Raw genomic sequence first — 25,345 nt, forward strand, 5'->3', positions numbered from 1 at the left:
ATTAGGTTCACTTGTAAGAGTTGGATATTTTTCCTATCAGTATAAAATATAAATTTTTTTTACGACAAAATTTGCGAAATCTGTCCTAAATGACGCATCCACATTGCACTTCACATTATCTTTAAGTCCACAATATTTTACACTGTTTTGAAACAAATATGTACAATTCTTTACACCAGCAAAACATAATTGTATTCAATTATCTACATACTAAACATTAAATTAAGAATGGGTAATAACTTTCTTAAAAACTTCATCTTCAGGCATATTTCGTCATTTGTTTCGGTTTGGTTTTATTAAAGCTCTTTTATTACCAACATTTTTGTTTAAACAACATGTCTTTAAGAAATTAATTTTTTTTAAATGTTTTTGAAAGCTTTCAGTGGTTTTTGTTATATTAGTAGATCTTGTTCATTATTGTCACTAGATTTTTTGTGATTTTATTATCAGTGCTTAGGATCCAAGGTTATTTTTTAAAAGACCATGCTTATTCGTAATACCACCCAACAACTAAAATACCAGCTAACTTATATATCTATTTGAACTGTATAAGTAGAATTTCAAATAGTTTCTGTTTTAAAGTGAGGCTGGGTTACTCGTGAAAAAAGCACTTGTACGTTTTGCAGAAATTATAAAATTTGTACAAAAATCTTATTTTTAATACGGACTACTATAGTTTTGAAAATGTTTTAACATAACTCGAAACATATTTTGAACACTTTTTTAAGCAAATCAAAACCTATCATCTACTAACGTGTAGTCATTTTTACGTTGATATTGTTATAATTTTAATCAGTCTTATTACAAGGAACATTATATAGCTATGTTACCCTTTGCCATTTTTTAGCTAATCCCTCTTTTTACATAAATTATATGATTTCTATTTATTTTGCTTCAACACATCATGAACTTGGGCAGAAATATACAAAATCTAGATTTCAAAATTTTTAATTTTACTAAAACAATTAAGATAATGTTCAGACAAATTAAACACACACAACGGCTTATTTTAAAGAAATAAACAAATTTTAGACACTTTGTTGTTATAAATAATTTTTAAAAGTAGTTAATTAAGTTTAAACTTTTTTCTTTTTTTACAATTATACATAGGTTTAAGAAAGTAGTAATAAGTTTTAATATTATCAAATTTAATCTACATGTTTGATATGAACGAAATTATTAAAAAAATATTTAAAGGCCTTTGACCTTTCGGTTTATATTTCGTCACATAATTCTTTTGTAAACTTTTTTAAGACAGCAATTATTTACTAATGAAAATAAATTAATTTTTAAACAATTTTTTTAAAAAGTGTTAATTATATTTTCTATTTTTTTTATATAGAATACATTGTCTTTTGTTAACTTTATAAAAGGTAATCGGCAATTTTTAGCCAATCAAATTGTTGTTATAGGTTTAACGTAAGAAATAAAGTTATTATTGCAGCATAAGGTAATATCGAAAATAATTACCATTAAAGTTTTTTAATAAAATTTATTTATGAATCACCATTCGAAATTCGAAATTATGACTCAGATGTACTGAATATTTTGCGGTAAATATTATCAATAGAATTTAAAACTTCTTATAGGTGAATGGTAAAAATAAAATATTTTCGATCGTTTTTAATAAATAAATCACAAAAAAAAATTATTATAATTAATAAAATAAAGTAATAAAATACATAATGTATTACATTTTTAAAATTAAAACTTTAGGATTGGTTTATTGATATTTAAGTATGACAATAAGCATAAACATAATATTTAAGACTTTGTCATTAAAATAAAAAGTACTACAAAATTTAATTTTATTTATACCCATTAAATGTACATTTTAAATTTATTAAATTGTTTAGTTTTTAATTTAATATAAGTCAATACATTAAATTGAGTTAGGGTTTGCTATTAACAACTTGTTAGTAATTAAACGGTATTTTTATTGGCATTAGTCACTTACGTTGTTTTCGAAATGTACCTCTGGCAATAACTACTTTCGTAAAAACACCTTCGAAAATGCGATTAGCTGTTTATGTTTTTTGGTCTTTTTTTAAACAGAAAACTATATAAAAGCATAGCACATTAGGCATCATTATTATATTTTTATATCGAGATTTCTTCTTGGTGATAGTCAGTTTAATTTTGTATCAATAGTCGAGTACCACAATGAAGTTATTCTATATAGGAGCACTCCTACTATGTTGTTATGTGATCGAATCCGATCAATTTCTTTTTAACAGACCAGGTATAAAATTAGTATTTTAATAGGAATAAAAAAATTGTATAAATAAACATTTTGACGAAAAAAATTTCAAAATTTTGCTAATTCCTTACATTTAAATTGTTGTATTTTGTATTTATTAAGGTTTTAATTTCGGAACAAAAGTCCCTACAGCAATGGGAGTATTCACAAAAGCACCACCAGTTATATCCAGCACTCGTTGCATATACACACCTTGGTCGAGTTGTGGACCAATATCAAATGGTCGGGCATTTAGAACAAGGACGTCTCATGGCAGCAAATGTCCAAAGAGTAAATTGTGTTTTTATTAACTCGATTCACGTTATTCCATTGCTTACATGTTAAAAAAAAATTTTTTTCAACATTTTTAGAAACAGAAAAATGTGACAACGCTCTTATACTTGCTCAAGCCTTTAGATCAAGTTTAATGACACCAGATCCTAGTAGTAACCAAGCTTCTGTTAGTAACGTGCAAAGTTTTTCTTCGGGAAATCGCCCATCTTCAGGAAATCAAGTATTGCAGTCATTTACTGGCAATACACTTACACTTAATAGTATCTCCATTGACCCTGAGCCAGTACGTGTATATCTTGATTGCAACCAAGTTAAATTATCTGGGACGACCGGTCCTTCGCTTGGCGCATCTTGCTTGAATAACAACCAAAGAAAAAGGCGGAAACGTCAAGCGGTAAGTTTAAAAAATGGCCTACAGGTTATACGCTATTAGGCTATTTTATATCCCTATTGACGTTGCCTTGTTTTTGCTTTGTGTCTAAACAAAGTTATAAGCACAATTTAAACTGCAATGGTTTGTTTTAGACTCAACAAACAACCAGAGATTTGGTTATTATGCTCGATGTAAGTTATAGCATTGGCCGAGCACGATTTAAAAAAGTTCAACGAATTGCTGCCGCAATAGTAAAATGTAAGTAGTTGAATATATCTGTTTAACTAAACCTTATTAGTAACATTTTGTATATGTGTACACAGCACTCTGCGGCGATATTCGATATGATAGAGACTACACAAGGATTGCCATAACAACGTTCAGCGGTCAACACAGGGTTTACGTTTATTTAAATATGTTTTTATCTGAAGACCAATTAGTACGAGAAATTTACAAAGTAATGTAAGTACATTTAACTAGGTATATATACAAAGTTTAGATAAATAATTGATTCGTTAGTTTTAAAAAAACACCTTACTTGTTTTTGTTCAATAACTTATTGTTACTTATTATTTATTATCCAATATTGTTTATTTTTTACATTGAATGTAGATACGGCTTTGCTGGTACCGAAACATGTTTAGCTCAATCTTTAGCTCGCGTCAGAAATTCCGCATTTCTTCCCATAAACGGGGGAAGGGTAAACTCTTTAAGATATCGGAACAAAGAAATTGAACGAGACGTTATTATAATTACTGACGGGTAGGCCTTATAAGTAATTTCGAAAAACGGTTATACTGCTAATAGACACTATTTAACTTTGATTGTTTTATTAAACTATTGTTTTTAGATGTGAAAATTGCAAAAAACGAAGTTTTTCACAAAAAAGATCTTTGCTTATTCAAGAAACATCAAGATATATGGCAGAAGGCATTCACACTTATGTTATCGGAGTCGGATTGGATAACAATTGTAAAGAACTACTATCGGTAATTATTATCAAAAACCCAAGTATTTTGTACCTGGATTTTATAAAAAATATTGAAAATTTAATAGAATTTTTTTTTTACTCTGTTAATTTTAACTAAGGCTTTATGAGTATAAATTAAAAAGTTTGGTATTACTAAGAAAATTTGTAGTATAAAGAAGTAAATCTAATAAATTGTTTATAAAAAAATATTGCTACTTCGACTACGCTGCGCTTGTTTTAATACAAGCTTAACACTTCGTGTTTTTTTAAGCTTCATCGCCAATAAAATTGATTTTTCTTGAAATTAATTCCTAACCAATATTCATTTTAGATTGTTGCTCAAGGAGGAAGATGCTTTCATTTTTTTTATCTGGACAACTGGGATTATGATCTTGATGTTTTTATTAGAGATTTGGAACAACCTCCTGAAAATTATTGTCTATTACAATTTGAAAAATCAACCCCTTTTTGTTAAGCATGTTTCAATGTTGTTTACTTTTTGTATGCCTAATGCTTGATATTGGGTTTTATTTGTGCATACATAGGTATTAAACATATGTAGTCCAACAATGATAAACTTTCAAAGTTATGTTTGAAGTAAGTTGCAGAATAATTTAGAAATTATGTAGCTTTAGAGACAAATAAGATAACCTTATAAAAATCCTGCCCACTTTAGAGTTATTTAATAAAATATTATATAGATATATACTTTTATTAAACATTAATTTTTTAAAAACATACATACGTATATACGATTTTTAAAAAGAAAATTAGACTAAGTAGTATATAGAGTTCACAAAAATGTACAACAACTTATTTAGATACATATTCTATACAAAACCTTCTATACAAATGCATTATTTAACTACATTTAAGTTGTAGAAGTAGTATTTGTGCTTGTTATAAAGTTGTTTGGTTTCTTTGGAGAACATATTTGGACAAGCTTGTCAATGGCATTCGAATATAAGATCGGGTTTAGAGCACTATTAATAGGCAGCAATACAATTGCTGAAACTGCATATGCTATGCCGGGCAAAGGGTAGGCAGCCACGTTGATTATTGCCATTACTGTGATTGGAACCCAACAACAGCAATCCGTAAAAATAAGACGCAATATTTTGTTTTGCAATTCTGTAAAAAAGTACTTGTTTTAAACTTGTATTTTTAAAAATAAAATAAATCACAGCATAAGATTTTACAGCACGAGCATTTATAACTGTTATGGTAAAAATGATACGCACCACTTTGTTTCTTGTCGGATTTTTTGGCAAGAGTTCTTTTCCCCTTTGCCTTGAATATTATAAAGCTGTATGCAACTGCCACAAACAGAAACGACAAGAAGTTAAACATTGTTACAGCTATGGAAAAAATCCAAGCATTGTCTTGAGTGGTCACAAATAGTTTCGGTAGACAAACACTTTGGGAACTGTAATATCTTAAAAGCAAATTACAAAAGATAAAAAAACAAGCTACCTTTACAAACTTAACAGATTTGTTTAATGATATTGAAAATAGGGGTTTTAGATTAAATAGGTCTATGTTAGTATTTATATTTAATTATCAACTTTTTAACACAAATTTAAAAAAAAAGTTGAGCAAAGTAAACAGTAAGTTTAACTTAAGTTAAAACTATTTAGTATTGGTGTTAGTTGTATAGGCCTACCCCAAGTATGCAGTTGGTTTTATGACAGGTAGATCATTCCAAGCGTTTGCAGATGCAGCTGCAGCATAGGCCTGCGCAGGTAGCTGCGACATCTTAGGTGAAAATGTAAAGAGTTTTAACACGTATGTCTTGGCAGCTTTAAATGTAACCAACGTGCTTCGAAAGAATGGAATGACCGGCACAACAGCTTGTTCTTGAAATATTCCTTGAAGATGACTACTCAGCGGTAAAAAGGCAATAAAAAAGGCAAATCCCCATGAAAGCAAAATCAATACTATTAAGATTGTTAGGCTTGGCTTTTCCGTAGCTTTGAAAGGCTAAAATTAAAAAAAAAACATTGTTTAATATGCTAAAGTTATACATTTAGTTGTCCTTATGTTTTAACAACAAACTATTATATAGCTTATTTAATTGCTTTTAGTGTATATATACCTTTAAAACCGAGTAAAGTCGAAAAGCAGTCAACATAACCAAAGTCACGACCGAACTTTCACCCGATATTACAGCCAGCACACCAATAATGTTACAAGTTTGGCTAGTAAGCCATTTCAACGAGACCGAACAGTAAATGCCAGAATAAATGGCCCCATAGCTCCCTATTACAATAAGGTACACGCCCATGAGTATGTCAGATAACGCCAAGTTGAACACTAACACGTGATTGGTTTGGAGCGAAGCCGGAGGATTTTTGTGACGCATTTCATGAAGAGATTTTAATTGGTAAATACAGACAACCTGGACAAATATTTTAGGTATGAAACAAACGTGTAAATTTTAATTTAAAAGTGCTTATAATTGAAATTTTACAAAAAAGAGTCGCAAACAATATTTTTAAACTCTGTTATTTAAAAGTTAATGTTGTTTATTTTTGAAAAAAATAATTTAAAAAAAGTTAAATTGTTTATATATTTTTAATTTTATTGCAAAACTAGTTTATGAGAAAAAAAAACATTGGTTAATTTTAACTTGACTTACTAAGTTCCCTATAATAGCGAGTAGGCCCATGATCCAGACCAATACCCGCAAAATCGGGTTTGCAATAAGTTCATATCTTGATGAAAAAACATCAGTGTGATTGACATTCGCTACAGTTGGACATTCGTCACTCCAATCGTTGCAGTTTTTGATTCCATTAAAGGTCTAAATATCAATATGAAGTACTACAACTTGCAAGCAAGGTTATCAGTAAAATTATAAAGTAAAATTTTTTTAAAGAAAAAAAATATTCTGTCATGGTTGAATTTTTTTATCATCAACTGAAATTACTTCTTTTTTACGAACGAAGAGGGGCCGTTGGTCTTCGCAGTAAAATCTCGAATCAGTACAATTCATTTCATCGCTTTTATCATCGCAATTAATAATATAATCACACACGTCTGTTCCCTTGACAGAAACCTTTAAAAATAAACAATTTGCACATCTTTAAAAAAATCATTGGGTGACTTTACTCTCAAATTTAAAATAAACTAGTTTTATAAAAAAAGAAACAAGAAGGATTTTTACAAAACAGTTTAATAAATAAGAGTTTATTCATATACCTTAGTTCCTCCAAGTGATGGACAATGAAATCTATCGGGACACGTTTCTCTTGATTCATCAGACCCATCATCACAATCAACATATCCATCACATTTCTTTTTAATATTAATATTAACTAAGTTCTTAGATGGACAGAAAAATCGCTTAGTGCACTTTTCTTTGGGTTCGTCTTTCCAATCTACAGTGCAGGTCAAAATCCCGTTGCAATATTCATCTGGGCCATAACTTAATTGAACTGGTAATGTTCTGTTGTTAACTATTATCTGTTTTGTTAAACATTGTTTAAAGTAAACTTTTTTTTAAATTGTAGCAAATCCTTAAAAATTCACATTTACTCTGAAATATTGTTACGACTCGGGTGTACCAATACAGAATTATTAAATATTATTTTATCCGATAAACTGCAATGTAGAAATACTTTACTATTCAAGTAATATTTTTAGAACTATTTTTGTGTCATTTATGTAAAAAGATATAAGACATAAGGACTGAAAATACCATTATAATATTAGCAAATCAATATTTCAAGAATTAAAAGAAAAGTAACTCGGGTAATCACGTCATTTTAATAGAAGCCTAGTACGTGAATTTTAGTAAAATTAATTTGCGCTTACATTATTTTCACAAAAATCAATCCATAAAGGTGAACCCACACCCCAAACAGCTCTGTTAGTACAACCAAATCCTGTTTTATTTGGGCAGTTGGCAGCACATTCATCGTCTGGGTAACCGTTAGGATATGACCATTGGGCTGAATATCTGCTATCGGTGGATACAACACATTCTTCTTTCATGTTACATAAGGTTCCTGTCACGCTTTTACAACCAGAGGTATGCAAACATCTATTGTTGAAAAGTTTGTGTTATTAAGTTAATGGTATCTTTAAAAAATTGGTTTACCTGAAACATTTCGTAAAAAATCGTTGTAAAATGTCTTGTATACAACATAAAAATATTTATTTTGAAGTAAAAAATCACATGTTTACTATTTTTTATAAACTAAATACTTGCCTACATGGCATTCCAATTTCATTAGCTAAACCGTTTGCACAACTTAAAGTCCCCAGGCAATATTCATTTCTGTTTAAAAAATTAAAAAAATAGTGGAATACAGAATAAAAAAGTGTATCTTAAAGTAATTTAAAAAAATATGAAACGCCAGATTTTAATAATTAAAGTTGAATATTTAATATACTTTTCATCTGTATTATCTACGCAGCTGCTTATAGAATCACACATAACATCAAATGCATTGACGCAGGAGCCATTATCACAAGCTAGTTGACTTGTGTTGCAGATATTAACAATCGAAGGCCTGAAGATAAAATGATGTGTTATTAAATTAAAATTTATTAATGGGGTTTCTAGGACAACATTTAGAGGTCGTTTAACGTTTCCTGTATGGATTACAATAAGTCAAAGTACAAATATGTTTACACTGTCAAACTTGTTGACAGGATGCTGGTTATTTATCATCAACATACGATAAATTACAATAGGGGCTTCTTTAAAAACATAACTGGTGCTTAAAAGATTAACATAATGAAACTTAAGCTGTAATTTACAATAAACTAACGTTGAAATAATGGAATTTTCTACATTATCAAAAACCTAAACCAAAATTTCGAAAACATCATTTTTAATCCTTTTTCAATTAGAATTTCTTTTGCATGTGAATCGACAAATCACTTTATATATTAAATTGAGTAAAATACTAACTGTGAAAATCCAGCAATCGGCTTATACAATTTAATGTCATAACAAACACTTGGAATGTTATCTTCGCACAAACATTCGTCCGATAAATCATTGCAGTCGATAACACCATCACAAACTTGGTTTCGCTGTATGATAAGATTCCCGTCAAGACATTCAAAACACTTGTTTTTATCCATTTCTTTAACCCTAATACCTTGTGCATTTCTATAAAATTAAAAAAAAAAAAACACTTTTAAACAACCTCGCAGTTCTTTTTAAAACAGTAGTTTGCAAAATACTTAAATTTAAATAATGAATAAGATTTGCTTGATCGAGTATAGTGAAAGATAAATTTGAAGTAATGTGGCTTTTACAAGTGCGGTGGTGGAAAGCAAAGATCATCCCCCGCATCACAATCTTGGATTTCATCGTGCACCATAGTCTGCGGAAGCTTACACAGTGCGCTCTGCCTTACACATTTAAAACCAAGCCCGGTCGTCCAGTCATCGTCCTCGTCTTTGCAACCATTACAGTTGTTACCGTCACAAACAGTCGTTCTGAGCACACAGTCGCCGTTTTTGCACGAGTAATAAGCAGGACAATGCAAGTCACAATGCGACAAACCTTGACATTTTACCCCATCTTCATTGCATGCATTTTCTTTTGAGATTTGACATGTCAGACCAGAGGTCGGGTTTCTACAACTATAAATAACAAACATTTAATTAATAATATATAACTTAAACATAAAGTTTTTAAAAAACTGCAAAATAAATATAAATTTTACCTAAGTGGTGGGTCCGGGCATGAAAGACATAAAAATGCCGGGATTTCATCACTCCCATCCTTGCAATTTGGCGTTCCATCACAAAATTCACTATTCGGAATTGTAGTTGAATTGCCACAATCAAACGCTGATGAAAATGTTAAAATATTTTTAACAAAACATATTTTTTAATGAAGGTATGTTACCCTATTAACATAAGCAATACTGCAATTTATCTTACTAGTCCACAATGGTATCGCTACAGTTTTATATTTTACACATTACTTACTTGAGTGGACGGAACTCACTAAATTAAAAGCAATACCGCATAATAAAATGTAAATTAATTTCATTTTACAACTGCAGTTTTAACAATAGATATAGTAGTGGTTTGCAATATGTAAACTACATCATTGAACAAAAAACCTTGATTTATAATAAAAGAAATGTTGATCGTAAACATAACAGATGGAATATATTTAAAAAAGTCTGATTAATTACAGGATATGGTATTGCAAGCAATTGTTAGATACTGCAATTGATTAGGTGATTCACGTTATTGTATAATGCAGGGGCGCGTAGAAAGTCTATCCCAATAATACACTAACGGACTAAACCTCGTTAATTTTAATAAAGGAGTAATACATTGTCACATCATCGAAATAAATTAGTAATAAAAAATTGACAAAATGAGAGTAAAAATATATTCACGTTTTTATTAATTTTTTTTTTTTTTGGATATATCTTTATCCTCGACGTGGGAAAGTCGAATGCGCGACTTAAACATAGAGTAACATCAGTTACTCCGACCCAGTCTCGAGTTGCCTGTGGCAGTTTGGGATATTATAGATTATAATTGCCCGGTAATTATACTGCTGATTAAGTGCTGGCTCAGCAGGAGTTCATACCGTTTATAGTGCCTTAATCAAGTGCGATACAGCATGAGATCAGTGGGAATTGAACCCACGACTCCATGTGTGGTGTAGCAAGTGTTCTTACCACTACACCACGCTGCCGGTTTTGGATTTAAAGTAAATAAAGAAATTGTGCTATTTATGGTAATAATATTTTTGCAATAATCTTTTCATAGACTTTAAAAATATAGCCTACTATAACTTAAGATTTTCTTTAAATTTCTTATTTTGCTGGTAATCTTATGAAAGGTTCCCTGTTAGTTAATGTGACTTTATTTATTAAACAACAAACCCAAATACTAAATTCCGTTTGAAAGTTTTATCCAAATTTCGTAGTTACATATGTTACTTTGAAAGTCATAATTTATTCTGTGTGGTTTTAATACGTTATATATCATATTTTACTAAAAAAAATTAAATTTTAATAAAAAAAATTAAATAATAATAAATCAAAAACTGTTTAGGGAAAAATATTTAGTTTGTCCTCTTAATTTCTAAATAAAATGTAGGGGAAACACAAAAAAATAATAAAGTAAATTTTTTTTAGATAACTTTGCTTTTGTTGCCAAGCCCATAAAATATATGTTCTTAGAAGTTTTGCTTGTAATATATTGCAAATGGGTATAATAATCTTATTAAAAACATCGAAAATATCTGAAATACTTTTTATATGTAGTTAATATTTAGCATAATTTAACTTTAACAGTCGGACGCAAAAAACGCATTTACAATGACTGAATGAATAATGATCGGATGATATTTTTGATTTAATACTAATAAATTAAAAATGTTTGATTAGTTGTATGTGCAACCTAACCTAGGAGCTCCATTAGCGTTGTCTGCCGGTTTAAACTGGTAGTACTAAAATGAATAAAGAAAGAGCGGAATTTACAATAATTAGAAGAAAGGGCGGAATTTACGATGATTACGCCCTTTTTTGCATTTATAAACGGGGCAAACGATGTTAATAGAGCTCCCTTAACCTATTTTGCCGCCTTTTTCGCAGATTTGTAAAATTATTTTTTGTTTGCAAATTATTTGTGGTAATCTGAATAATTTCAAAATTGTTGTCATCAACCAGTCAACGAAATATATGTGCGTTTTTTTTAACTGAAAATCTTTAGCTGATGACTAAAACAACTAAGAAAACAGTATAGAAAAAGAAAAGTTAATACAACGAACTGTTTTTTATTTTGATATTGGGTTTTATTTGTGCATACATTGGTATTAAACATTTGTAGTCCAACAATGATAAACTATCAAAGTTATGTTTGAAGTAAGTTGCAGAATAATTTAGAAATTATGTAGCTTTAGAGACAAATAAGATAACCTTATAAAAATCTTGCCACTTTAGAGTTATTTAATAAAAAAACAAGGTTAAATTGATATTATATAGATATATATTTTTATTAAACATTAATTTTTTAAAAACATACATACGTATATACGATTTTTAAAAAGAAAATTAGACTAAGTAGTATATAGAGTTCACAAAAATGTACAACAACTTATTTAGATACATATTCTATACAAAACCTTCTATACAAATGCATTATTTAACTACATTTAAGTTGTAGAAGTAGTATTTGTGCTTGTTATAAAGTTGTTTGGTTTCTTTGGAGAACATATTTGGACAAGCTTGTCAATGGCATTCGAATATAAGATCGGGTTTAGAGCACTATTAATAGGCAGCAATACAATTGCTGAAACTGCATATGCTATGCCGGGCAAAGGGTAGGCAGCCACGTTGATTATTGCCATTACTGTGATTGGAACCCAACAACAGCAATCCGTAAAAATAAGACGCAATATTTTGTTTTGCAATTCTGTAAAAAAGTACTTGTTTTAAACTTGTATTTTTAAAAATAAAATAAATCACAGCATAAGATTTTACAGCACGAGCATTTATAACTGTTATGGTAAAAATGATACGCACCACTTTGTTTCTTGTCGGATTTTTTAGCAAGAGTTCCTTTCCCCTTTACCTTGAATATAATAAAGCTGTATGCAACTGCCACAAACAGGAACGACAAGAAGTTAAACATTGTTACAGCTATGGAAAAGATCCAAGCATTGTCTTGAGTGGTCACAAATAGTTTCGGTAGACAAACACTTTGGGAACTGTAATATCTTAAAAGCAAATTACAAAAGATAAAAAAAACAAGCTACCTCTACAAACTTAACAGATTTGTTTAATGATATTGAAAATAGGGGTTTTAGATTAAATAGGTATGTTAGTATTTATATTTAATCATCAACTTTTTAACACAAATTTAAAAAAAAAGTTGAGCAAAGTAAACAGTAAGTTTAACTTAAGTTAAAACTATTTAGTATTGGTGTTAGTTGTATAGGGGTACCCCAAGTATGCAGTTGGTTTTATGACAGGTAGATCATTCCAAGCGTTTGCAGATGCAGCTGCAGCATAGGCCTGCGCAGGTAGCTGCGACATCTTAGGTGAAAATGTAAAGAGTTTTAACACGTATGTCTTGGCAGCTTTAAATGTAACCAACGTGCTTCGAAAGAATGGAATGACCGGCACAACAGCTTGTTCTTGAAATATTCCTTGAAGATGACTACTCAGCGGTAAAAAGGCAATAAAAAAGGCAAATCCCCATGAAAGCAAAATCAATACTATTAAGATTGTTAGGCTTGGCTTTTCCGTAGCTTTGAAAGGCTAAAATTAAATAAAAAAACATTGTTTAATATGCTAAAGTTATACATTTAGTTGTCTTTATGTTTTAACAACAAACTATTATATAGCTTATTTAATTGCTTTTAGTGTATATATACCTTTAAAACCGAGTAAAGTCGAAAAGCAGTCAACATAACCAAAGTCACGACCGAACTTTCACCCGATATTACAGCCAGCACACCAATAATGTTACAAGTTTGGCTAGTAAGCCATTTCAACGAGACCGAACAGTAAATGCCAGAATAAATGGCCCCATAGCTCCCTATTACAATAAGGTACACGCCCATAAGTATGTCAGATAACGCCAAGTTGAACACTAACACGTGATTGGTTCGTAACGAAGCCGGGGGATTTTTGTGACGTATTTCATGAAGAGATTTTAATTGGTAAATACAGACAACCTGGACAAATATTTTAGGTATGAAACAAACGTGTAAATTTTAATTTAAAAGTGCTTTTAATTGAAATTTTACAAAAAAGAGTTACTAACAACATTTTTAAACTCTGTTATTTAAAAGTTAATGTTGTTTATTTTTGAAAAAAATAATTTAAAAAAAGTTAAATTGTTTATATATTTTTAATTTTATTGCAAAACTAGTTTATGAGAAAAAAAAAACATTGGTTAATTTTAATTTGACTTACTAAGTTCCCTATAATAGCAAGTAGGCCCATGATCCAGACCAATACCCGCAAAATCGGGTTTGCAATAAGTTCATATCTTGATGAAAAAACATCAGTGTGATTGACATTCGCTACAGTTGGACATTCGTCACTCCAATCGTTGCAGTTTTTGATTCCATTAAAGGTCTAAATATCAATATGAAGTACTACAACTTGCAAGCAAGGTTATCTGTAAAATTCTAAAGTAAAATTTTGTAAAGAAAAAAATATTTTATCATTGTTGAATTTTTTTATCATCAACTGAAATTACTTCTTTTTTACGAACGAAGAGGGGCCGTTGGTCTTCGCAGTAAAATCTTGAATCAGTACAATTCATTTCATCGCTTTTATCATCGCAATTAATAATATAATCACACACGTCTGTTCCCTTGACAGAAACCTTAAAAAATAAACAATTTGCACATATTTAAAAAAATCTTTGGACGACTTTACTCTAAATTTTAAAATAAACTAGTTTTTTAAAAAAGGAACAAGAAGGATTTTTACAAAACAGTTTCTTATATGAGTGTTTATTGTATACCTTAGTTCCTCCAAGTGATGGACAATGAAATCTATCGGGACATGTTTCTTTTAATTCATCAGACCCATCATCACAATCAACATATCCATCACATTTCTTTTTAATATTAATATTAACTAATTTATTAAATGGACAGAAAAATCGCTTAGTGCACTTTTCTTTGGGCTCGTCTTTCCAATCTACAGTGCAGGTCAAAATCCCGTTGCAATATTCATCTGGGCCATAACTTAATGGAACTGGTAGTGTTCCGTTGTTAACTGTTATCTGTTTTGTTAAACATTTTTTAAAGTAAACTTTTTTTTAAATTGTAGCAAATCCTTAAAAATTCATATTTACTCTGAAATATTGTTACGACTCGGGTGTACCAATACAGAATTATTAAATATTATTTTATCTGATAAACTGCAATGTAGAAACACTTTACTATTCAAGTAATAGTTTTAGAACTATTTTTGTGTCATTTATGTAAAAAGATATAAGACATAAGGACTGAAAATACCATCATAATATTAGCAAATCAATATTTCAAGAATTAAAAGAAATGTAACTCGGGTAATCACGTCATTTTAGTAAAACCCTAGTACGTGAATTTTAGTAAAATTAATTTGCGCTTACATTATTTTCACAAAAACCAGTCCATAAAGGTGGCAACACTCCCCAAACAGCTTTGTTAGTACAACCAAATCCTGTTTTATTTGGGCAGTTGGCGACACATTCATCGTCTGGGTAACCGTTAGGATCTGACCATTGGGCTGGATATCTGCTATCGGTGGATACAACACATTCTTCTTTCATGTTACATAAGGTTCCTGTCACGCTTTTACAACCAGAGGTATGCAAACATCTATTGTTGAAAAGTTTGTGTTATTAAGTTAATGGTATCTTTAAAAAATTGGTTTACCTGAAACATTTCGTAAAAAATCGTTGTAAAATGTCTTGTATACAACATAAAAATATTTATTTTGAAATAAAAAAATCACATGTTTACTATTTTTTATAAACTAAATACTTGCCTACATGGCATTCCAATTTCATTAGCTAAACCGTTTGCACAACTTAAAGTCCCCAGGCAATATTCATTTCTGTTTAAAAAATTAAAAAAATAGTGGAATACAGAATAAAAAAGTGTATCTTAAAGTAATTTAAAAAAATATGAAACGCCAGATTTTAATAATTAAAGTTGAATATTTAATATACTTTTCATCTGTATTATCTACACAGCTGCTTATAGAATCACACATAACATCAAATGCATTGACGCAGGAGCCATTATCACAAGCTAGTTGACTTGTGTTGCAGTTATTAACAATCGAAGGCCTGAAGATAAAATTATGTGATATTGAATTAAAATTTATTAAGGGGTTTCTAGGACAACATTTAGAGGTCGTTTAACGTTTCCTGTATGGATTACAATAAGTCAAAGTACAAATAAGTTTGCACTGTCAAACTTGTTTACAGGATGCTGGTTATTTATCATCAACATACGATAAATTACAATAGGGGTTTCTTTAAAAACATAACTGGTGCTTAAAATATTAACATAATGAAACTTGTAATTTACAATAAACCAACGTTGAAATAATGGAATTCCCTACATTATCAAAAACCTAAACCAAAATTTCGAGAACATCATTTTTAATCCTTTTCCAATTAGAATTTCTTTTGCATGTGAATCGACAAATTACTTTATATATTAAATTGAGTAAAATACTAACTGTGAAAATCCAGCAATCGGCTTATACAATTTGATGTCATAACAAACACTTGGAATGTTATCTTCGCACAAACATTCGTCTGATAAATCATTGCAGTCTATAACACCATCACAAACTTGGTTTCGCTGTATGATAAGATTCCCGTCAAGACATTCAAAACACTTGTTTTTATCCATTTCTTTAACCCTAATACCTTGTGCATTTCTAAAAAATCAACAAAAACAACACTTTTAAACAACCTCGCAGTTCTTTTTAAAACAGTAGTTTGCAAAATACTTAAATTTAAATAATAAATAAGATTTGCTTGATCGAGTATAGTGAAAGATAAATTCGAAGTAATGTGGCTTTTACAAGTGCGTTGGTGAAAAGCAAAGATCATCCCCCGCATCACAATCTTGGATTTCATCGTTCACCATAGTCTGCGGAAGCTTACACAGTGCGCCCTGCCTTACACATTTAAAACCAAGCCCGGTCGTCCACTCATCGTCCTCGTCTTTGCACCCATTACAATTGTTACCGTCACAAACAGTCGTTCTGAGCACACAGTCGCCGTTTTTGCACGAGTAGTAAGCAGGACAATGCAAGTCACAATGCGACAAACCTTGACATTTTACCCCATCTTCTTTGCATGCATTTTCTTTTGAGATTTGACATGTCAGACCAGAGGTCGGGTTTCTACAACTATAAATAACAAACATTTAATTAATAATATATAACTTAAACATAAAGTTTTTAAAAAACTGCAAAATAAATATAAATTTTACCTAAGTGGTGGGTCCGGGCATGAAAGACATAAAAATGCCGGGATTTCATCACTCCCATCCTTGCAATTTGGCGTTCCATCACAAAATTCACTATTCGGAATTGTAGTTGAAATGCCACAATCAAACGCTGATGAAAATGTTAAAATATTTTTAACAAAACATATTTTTTAATAAAGGTATGTTACCCTTTTAACATAAGCAATACTGCAATTTACCTTACTAGTCCACAATGGTATCGCAACAGTTTTATATTTTACACATTACTTACTTGAGTGGACGGAACTCACTAAATTAAAAGCAATACCGCATGATAAAATGTAAATTAATTTCATTTTACAACTGCAATTTTAATAATAGAAATAGTAGTGGTTTGCAATATGTAAACTACATCATTGAACAAAAAACCTTGATTTATAATAAAAGAAATGTTGATCGTAAACATAACAGATGGGATATATTTAAAAAAGTCTGATTAATTACAGGATATGGTATTGCAAGCAATTGTTAGATACTGCAATTAATGAGGTGATTCACGTTATTGTATAATGCAGGGGCGCGTAGAAAGTCTATCCCGATAATACACTAACGGACTAAACCTCGTTAATTTTAATAAAGGAGTAATACATTGTCACATTATCGAAATAAATTAGTAATAAAAAATTGACAAAATGAGAGTGAAAATATTTTTACGTTTTTATTAATTGGATTTAAAGTAAATAAATGAATTATGCTATTTTTGGTAATAATATTTTTGCGATAATCTTTTCACAGACTTTAAAAATATAGCCTTCTATAACTTAAGATTTTCTTTAAATTTCTTATTTTGCTACTAATCTTATGAAAGGTTCCCTGTTAGTTAATGTGACTTTATTTATTAAACAACAAACCCAAATACTAAATTCCGTTTGAAAGTTTTATCCAAATTTCGTAGTTACATATGTTACTTTGAAAGTCATAATTTATTCTGTGTGGTTTTAATACGTTATATATTATATTTTACTAAAAAAAAATTTTTTTTTTAAATTTTTAAATATAAATCAAAAACTGTTTAGGAAAAAAAATTTAGTTTGTCCTCTTAATTTCTAAATAAAATGTAGGGGAAACACAAAAAAATAATAAAGTAAATTTTTTTAGATAACTTTGCTTTTGTTGCCAAGCCCATAAAATATATGTTCTTAGAAGTTTTGCTTGTAATATATTGCAAATGGGTATAATAATCTTATTAAAAACATCGAAAATATCTGAAATACTTTTTATATGTAGTTAATATTTAGCATAATTTAACTTTAACAGTCGGACGCAAAAAACGCATTTACAATGACTGAATGAATAATGATCGGATGATATTTTTGATTTAATACTAATAAATTAAAAATGTTTGATTAGTTGTATGTGCAACCTAACCTAGGAGCTCCATAGCGTTGTCTGCCGGTTTAAACTGGTAGTACTAAAATGAATGAAGAAAGGGCGGAATTTACAATGATTAGGGTAAGGTATGAAAATTCCGCCCTTTTTTGCATTTATAAACGGGGCAAACGATGTTAATAAAGCTCCCTTAACCTATTTTGCTGCCATTTTTGCAGATTTGTAAAATTATTTTTTGTTTGCAAATTTATTGTGGTAATCTGAATAATTTTAAAATTGTTGTCATCAACCAGTCAACGAAATATATGTGCGTTTTTTTTTAACTGAAAATCTTTAGCTGATGACTAAAACAACTAAGAAAACAGTATAGAAAAAGAAAAGTTAATACAACGAACTGTTTTTTATTTTGAACAAACTATAATGGACAATATGGCAAACACATTATCAGGCCGAGAATTATGTCGGTTATTTTGTTGCCCCCCTTGCCCCTCCAATATTGCTTCAAAACTTGCATTTATACCCCCCGACCCAACCTACACAGTTATACCAGATGACACAGGCAATAAATATGTTTTGCATTTATGTGAAAAAGCCGAATGGCAATATTCTGAGAGAGAACAACAAAATTTAGAGGTAAGACAGAAAAAATTTCGCAAAAATAGTAATTTCTACAAAAGCTTTAAGATTTTATTGTTTTGTAATGTTAATTTAGTACTATAAAATAGGTTAATTTGCTTTGAAAATATGGATGAAAAATGTATATAGTCTATATATTAAAAGTTACTTTTGTTTGTTTAAAATATATACCAATACTTTTAAGGTAAAATAATTTTTTGAGTTATAATACATTTTTTAAAATTTTTATACTATGTAGAGCTTATATATTATTTATTTTTTGACTTGTGTTTCAAACCACAGTAGCTCCATAAATTTAATGACCCTATTTATGGATATAATCACAGACAATAAACCTTTTGTAGAACAATTTTAAAATTTTATTTATAACTTCAGTTTTTTATTTTTTGAACAAAACCTTAAGTTTAGTTCATACTATATTAAACTATTGATTTTTAAAAATTTAAATGGGATTAGAACTACAGTTGTAGTAATAAGAATGTGTTTAATTACTTTGTGTGCTTAGCATAAAATTGAGTTCAATATAGTAGAATGCATTTCCCATCTGTTGCTATGTGGTCAAGTTTAATTAGATTTAATTATTTTTTAATTAATCCATATTTTCACGTTTTAGGGTTAATTTGAAATTATTAAATTACTATAGGTTGTAACTCAGTTTACAATCTACTTTGTTTTATGTATTTATTGATTTTTTTTCTTTGTGTGACTAAATCCATTGGTTGTTTTTTTCCGTTAATATATGTTTAACAAGCAACTAAAAGTTACACAAGGTCATACTCTCTTTTTTTTTCTAAAACATTGCTTGTTAAACTATGTTAAAATTGTATTTAAAAAAAACTGCTAATTTTCCAGGTTTTTCTATGTCCAACTTCAAGAGGAAACAGAATAGCCTGCATGCATGTAAAGTGTAGCGGTAACGCGCCAATCAGCAAATACACACTTTTATTCTCCCACGGAAACGCTGTCGACCTTGGCCAAATGAGCTCGTTTTACGTTGGACTGTCTGCCCGACTCGGAGTCAATATTTTCTCGTATGATTATTCAGGGTATGGAGCAAGTGGTGGAAAACCAACAGAAAAAAATATTTATGCTGATATTGAAGCAGCTTTCCAAGCTCTAAGACAAAGGTGATTTATTTCTAACATTTTACTAACCTTTTAACCTTCCACCTATATTATAAATAAAAATTTTCATTTGTTTGAACAAAATGGCTTTTGTATTAATAAACTTATTCCATTGCTTTATATCGCCATTATTTTTTAAAGCAAGCATCATTTTGTGCATTTTTTTTAAACCAGGTACTCTGTGAGCCCAGAATTTATAGTGTTATATGGTCAAAGCATTGGAACTGTTCCAACTGTTGACCTGGCAAGAAAATTTGAATGTGGAGCAGTTATCCTCCATTCACCTTTGTTATCTGGTATGAGGGTGGCGTTTCCTGATACGAAGCGATCCTGGTTTTTCGATGTTTTTCCAAGGTTGGTTGATTTTATTAGGATTTAAATACTGCTTTAAATAAATTAAGAATTCCAATATATATATATCATCAAATCAGTTTCTACAGAAAGCAATTTAACTTTTTTGAAATTAATTTTTTTTTTGTTTATTTTTAAAACCAAGTTAAATTTAAAAAAAACACTGAAAAATATAATATTAATTTAAAACTGTTCAACTTATTAATTTCAAATAAACTTTAAAATAAAAATTTATTCAAGTATTGAAAAGATCCCAAAAGTAACTTCTCCTGTGCTTGTAATACATGGAACCGAAGATGAGGTTATTGACTTCTCTCATGGACTTGCTATTTACGAACAATGCCCTCGAGCAGTTGAACCTTTATGGGTGGAAGGTAAATATTTGATTCGAGTTTTTGGGGTTATTGGGATTGTTGTGTTTTATGTATTTGGGTAATAGTTAAAAAATTGTCATTTTTTATTAAATATTTTACTATTGTTTAATGCCTAAAATAATGAATGCTGGTGTTGTAGCATACTTGTAGAACAAAAACTTTTTTTAGCAATATTTTTAGACATTTTATTTTAATTTGTATAAAAATGTTCTGTTTTTGTTACATTTTTTGCTACAAAGCAAGCATTTTATTTCTTACTGTTTAAAACCCATTTAATGTCTAACACAATGTTCTTTCTATTAAGCGTGACTTATTCAATAGTAACTAACCAATTAGCTTAGCAGAACAGCTTCTGCGTACGATTTCCATTAACAACATTAATAAGTAATGAGCATTATTTTTATAGGGGCTGGTCACAACGATATTGAACTATATGCCCAATATGTAGACAGACTCCGGCAATTTATACACCTGGAATTACCCAACTAAATACTAGCACCCTACATATAAAGATTCTATTTTTTCTACTTTGTGAAAGCACTTGTTCGTTTTAGTTTTTCGTTTTCTAATCTCCGAGAAAAAATTTGATTTTTTCTGCAACTTTTTGGATTTTTTTAACCTCAAAACTTGGCTCAATCCATGGTTGAATTCATGTTGCATTTAATAACATCCCTAGCTTATTCGAAGTTAAAGAATTACTTTGCAAAAGTATGTCTCCAGTCCCGTTTTAGTATTTTTAAATTGGTAGATTTTTTTAATATCATTTTATTCCTTTTTTCCATTGAATTTACTACTTGTTTAAAAAAGGAAAAGCGGTATGCCCTCTACATTTCTATGAAATTGAGTAATCTATATTCATTAAATCATTTTATATTCATTAAGTACTGAAAGGTTTGTTAATTTGTGTCTAACACAATAAGTCATTTCAATATCATAATTTATTTCCAATAATTTTAGATTTAATGATTTCGTAGCTTTTAGTAGGTTATAGTTAAAATTCATGAAACATTAATTTTGTTCTGTTAATTAACTCTGGCTTGGTGATAAACAATTAAATGTAAGTTTAGTTTTTATTCGTAGTTTTTTGTAACTGGAATTAAATATTTTAAAATGCCATTTAAAATATGTGGTAAAAGATAAACACATACCAAGTTAGGCCATTAGATAATTTTACCAAAAATTAACAAACAGGTAAAATTTTATAAAGGTTACATAAAATTAAACATTGTACTGCCACCAAATTTTACTTTCTTTTTAAAACCAAATAGCAAAGAAACTAAAATTATATGATATTAATTAACTAATCTTTGAAATGTTTATATTACTGCTCATTTTTCAACTTAAAAATTTAATACTTTTCAGTAGCTTATAGTTGACATTTTTGTGAAGTGTATTTGTTTGAATATTGTAAAAGACCCTTGTTTTGTTGGAATTTTTTTTGTTTTCTTGTGTCAAAGGTACTTTTCCCTGAATAACAAAATTCAGTTATTTGTTTATGAAGTATTATTTATTCTATGATTTCCCATGAAATTGAGCAAAGAATTTTTAGTGCTCTTTTATATTTTGCTTACTCTTTCTATTTAAATTGGAAATAATTGAGTCAAATCATTTCTAAAACACCTATTGGGTTTATTTTTTAACAATCTGTTACCAAGAGTTATAATAGTTCATATTATTATAGGAAGTAATAAAAAATACAATTACGGAACCGGTAATAGTTCGAAAATTAATCTATCATTTATTAGTTACTGATGTACAAACATAAAAGTTAAAATTGTAGCAAATTTCTAGAGTTTAAAATGTGTACAAACTGTACATAAAACTTTGTTTAGTAATTGCTGGGTGTGCCAATTTGTGAATAACCTTTATCAAAAACATTTAATTTACATTCCTAATATTAATACGTTTTGACTTTCATAAATTATTTTCTTATCTCTGGGTAAAATTAACTGACATATAAAATGACTTTTTGTTGACTTTATGTTTGAACTGGGATCAAAATGAGTGCAATGATAAAACCTAAACTATATCTTTTATTTTGTTTACTTTTTATAAGGTAACAAGGCCTTAACAACAGAAAAGTAGCAATTTTATTACTTCATATTTAACAACTGTTGCACTTGTTAAAAAAAATTCTTGTTTAAGGCAAAAAATTTGTTACCTTAATTGTTTTTGTAGTGCATTGATTTATTAAGGTTTTGGTAGTTAATAAATTAGCTTAAATTAACTTTGGCGGTGCAATTGCTTTCGAAAAAACTTCATTGAATAAAAGATTGTAATGAAAAATTTATCAGTAGAGATTTATGAATTAAAAAGTTAAAAGGTATTTAATTATGTAAAATTTTATTATATATATTACATATATTAGTACTTCGCTACCAAGGCCTGCTAGAAAATGTTATTTTTTTACCAGTACTTAATTTTATTATTATGTAAAAATGTGCAGCTACATAGTTATAAGACAAGTTTCCTTTAGCATACTATAGCAGGCAATACTTTCGTTATTCTCTTTCACAACATCAAGTAGAGAAAGTATTTTATCATAGAAACCGGTGGATTTTACAACATCAATAATCCAGTTGTTATCTCTTACAGCATGGATTAATTCCTTCATTAAAATTGGCCATAACTGTTCAACCTCTGTCCACCATGACAAGTGTCTAAAAAAGCAAAGGCATTGTGTTTTTAGGTATTTGTGAAGTGTAGATTTTTTGTAAACAAAGAGAAGATTAGTTGTTTTTTGAAGTTAAATGACATACTTTTATAAAAATTTAATTCAGAGCGATATTATTTAGAATGAAGTTTCTTTACATAAATAAACCATAACGCAATTATGCACTCCTTTAAATGAAATACCCATTGATACATTTTAAAAGATTTTAAAGCTATAATTTACTTGAATAAGAAAACAAATTACCGTTGTGCAACCATAATTTTGTCTTCTTGTAAAGCGTGAATACTATGCAGCAGAATTATAAGCGATTTAAAAAATCTCTCTGCATGTTTATTGGGCTTCTCTGCAGCTTTATTCCATATAATTAGCACAAGAGTTGAAACATAAATCTTGTTTACAACATCATTTGGGGTTTTTAGTGAAATTGCTTTAAGAATTATAGCTTCTAAAATGGAGGTATAAAGCTCCACGTTCTCACTTTCAACACTAAGAGCAATCAAACATTGGACAATTAATGTACTTGTTTCAATTGGCAACTCCAAGTTATTATCACACAAAAGATCACTAAGCAAACGAACAATATCGTTCTTTTCAATTTCGTTTCTTGTTTCTGCATTTTCAGTGTAATTTAAAATGGCTGGTGACAGTGATTTAACCACATCACAGCAATGACCTTTGGCCAACATTTTAAATGATTTAAGAACAATTTCTTCAATTTCTTTGCCAGTTTTAGAAGCGCAATAAAGAGGAACGTTTAACCATGACCCCATAATTCTTAGGCAAGCTAAATGAAACTCGTTTTTAGTTTCTGGCAAGGAATTAATTACATCACCAATTGATTTTACAACATCACTTAATGCAATTTCAAGTGATTTTATTTGTTCAAAGTTAAGAATTTGATCACTAATTTCCTGATCAAACTCTGCTATACTTTTACAGGCAGATTCGAATATGATAAAACAAGACAACAATGTGTTCAAAATATCCCCCTTACAAAGATCAAAGTTGTTGTTTTCTGCATTTGTACATTGGTGAAGAGTGATGTTAATTTCAACACAAATTAGTCGAATTAAAATTAAAGGCAACTTGCTGTTACCATTATCTTGTGATACTGTCCATTTTAAACCATACAGATTGCTTAAACATGATGCCAGTAACAAAACAGGATTTCTAAGTTGCTGAGATATTTTACTGCACAAAATTTCGTAGATAAAAATACGTGAATTTTCCAGCCAATTTCCAGTGTCATAAAAATAGCACAAATTTTCTTTAGGTAATGTTTGTAAAAGAGAATAAAACTTCTGAATGAGTTTAAACTTTCTATCACTTTGGTCGATTTTGATTTCAGTGGATATATCACACAGCAGATTATTTAAAATCTCTCGATTTTCCTCCCATATGTATTGACAGTTTTCACTGAGCAAATGAACAACTGCAGTAAAAATTAAATTCTTAAAATCAATATTTTCGGTTTTGCAATAATATTCGCACAATATATTAAGTCCATCTTGATGTAAAATTCCACTTTTTCCCTCTTCTGTTGTCGATAGTGATAAAAGATACTGTAAACAATCCAGTAAAACCGACTCATTTTTTTTCTCCATATTATTGACAAAGATCTTTAAAACTTTAGGAATTGTATTAATCATTTCAGGTGTGCTACTGAGTTCTTTATCAGTTGAAAAGGAACTTAAAATGGAAATTCCAATTTCGATCATCAAATCTGATGTATCAGAATTACTTGACGTTGAGATTAATCCAATTGGAAATTGAAAACCAATGGCTTTAAATAATTCCAGTCTTTCCTTTTCAGTTAACAAATTGGCATTTAAAGCTTTTGTAGTAATAAGTAAGGCAGCAAAACGTTGGCTGTCGTTTTTTGCCTTGTTATAAACATTTAAAAGAGAGTTAAATGAATTCGTTTCATTATTTTCCATTTTGTAACCCGTACCCTAGTTTTGTGTTAAACAGCAAACAGCTTTTTAAACAAGTC

At 29.3% G+C, this 25,345-nt stretch overlaps 4 protein-coding genes across 4 annotated transcripts; 1 reads left to right on the forward strand and 3 right to left on the reverse strand.

Annotated features, from left to right (window-relative positions):
- Window positions 1-4,747: 4,747 nt before the first annotated feature.
- On the reverse strand, window positions 4,748-9,935 carry LOC145741644 (uncharacterized). Its single transcript, XM_082559265.1, has 14 exons — window positions 9,832-9,935; window positions 9,564-9,690; window positions 9,151-9,480; window positions 8,798-9,001; window positions 8,274-8,393; window positions 8,090-8,158; window positions 7,693-7,921; window positions 7,078-7,341; window positions 6,806-6,934; window positions 6,515-6,679; window positions 5,972-6,274; window positions 5,540-5,856; window positions 5,118-5,311; window positions 4,748-5,007 (listed from the first exon to the last, which is right to left on the reverse strand). The coding sequence occupies exons 1-14, from the start codon at window positions 9,893-9,895 to the stop codon at window positions 4,748-4,750; spliced, it is 2,775 nt and encodes a 924-aa protein (XP_082415391.1). The 5' UTR covers window positions 9,896-9,935.
- A 2,087-nt stretch (window positions 9,936-12,022) lies between these two features.
- Window positions 12,023-15,144, reverse strand: LOC145741655 (putative glycoprotein hormone G-protein coupled receptor). Its single transcript, XM_082559277.1, has 8 exons — window positions 14,965-15,144; window positions 14,350-14,613; window positions 14,080-14,208; window positions 13,791-13,955; window positions 13,247-13,549; window positions 12,814-13,130; window positions 12,393-12,586; window positions 12,023-12,282 (listed from the first exon to the last, which is right to left on the reverse strand). Exons 1-8 carry the CDS (start codon window positions 15,142-15,144, stop codon window positions 12,023-12,025), a joined length of 1,812 nt encoding a protein of 603 aa, XP_082415403.1.
- A 3,271-nt stretch (window positions 15,145-18,415) lies between these two features.
- LOC145753284 (alpha/beta hydrolase domain-containing protein 17B-like) lies at window positions 18,416-22,952 on the forward strand. The gene is made up of 5 exons (XM_082569697.1): window positions 18,416-18,826; window positions 19,682-19,956; window positions 20,128-20,307; window positions 20,545-20,678; window positions 21,085-22,952. The coding sequence occupies exons 1-5, from the start codon at window positions 18,614-18,616 to the stop codon at window positions 21,165-21,167; spliced, it is 885 nt and encodes a 294-aa protein (XP_082425823.1). The 5' UTR covers window positions 18,416-18,613; the 3' UTR covers window positions 21,168-22,952.
- Window positions 22,258-25,345, reverse strand: LOC145753278 (neurochondrin-like). Its single transcript, XM_082569690.1, has 2 exons — window positions 23,596-25,345; window positions 22,258-23,338 (listed from the first exon to the last, which is right to left on the reverse strand). The coding sequence occupies exons 1-2, from the start codon at window positions 25,287-25,289 to the stop codon at window positions 23,125-23,127; spliced, it is 1,908 nt and encodes a 635-aa protein (XP_082425816.1). The 5' UTR covers window positions 25,290-25,345; the 3' UTR covers window positions 22,258-23,124.

This window comes from Corella eumyota, chromosome 1 (assembly GCF_963082875.1).
Source record: "Corella eumyota chromosome 1, kaCorEumy4.1, whole genome shotgun sequence".
NCBI classification, from domain to species: Eukaryota; Metazoa; Chordata; class Ascidiacea; order Phlebobranchia; family Corellidae; genus Corella; species Corella eumyota.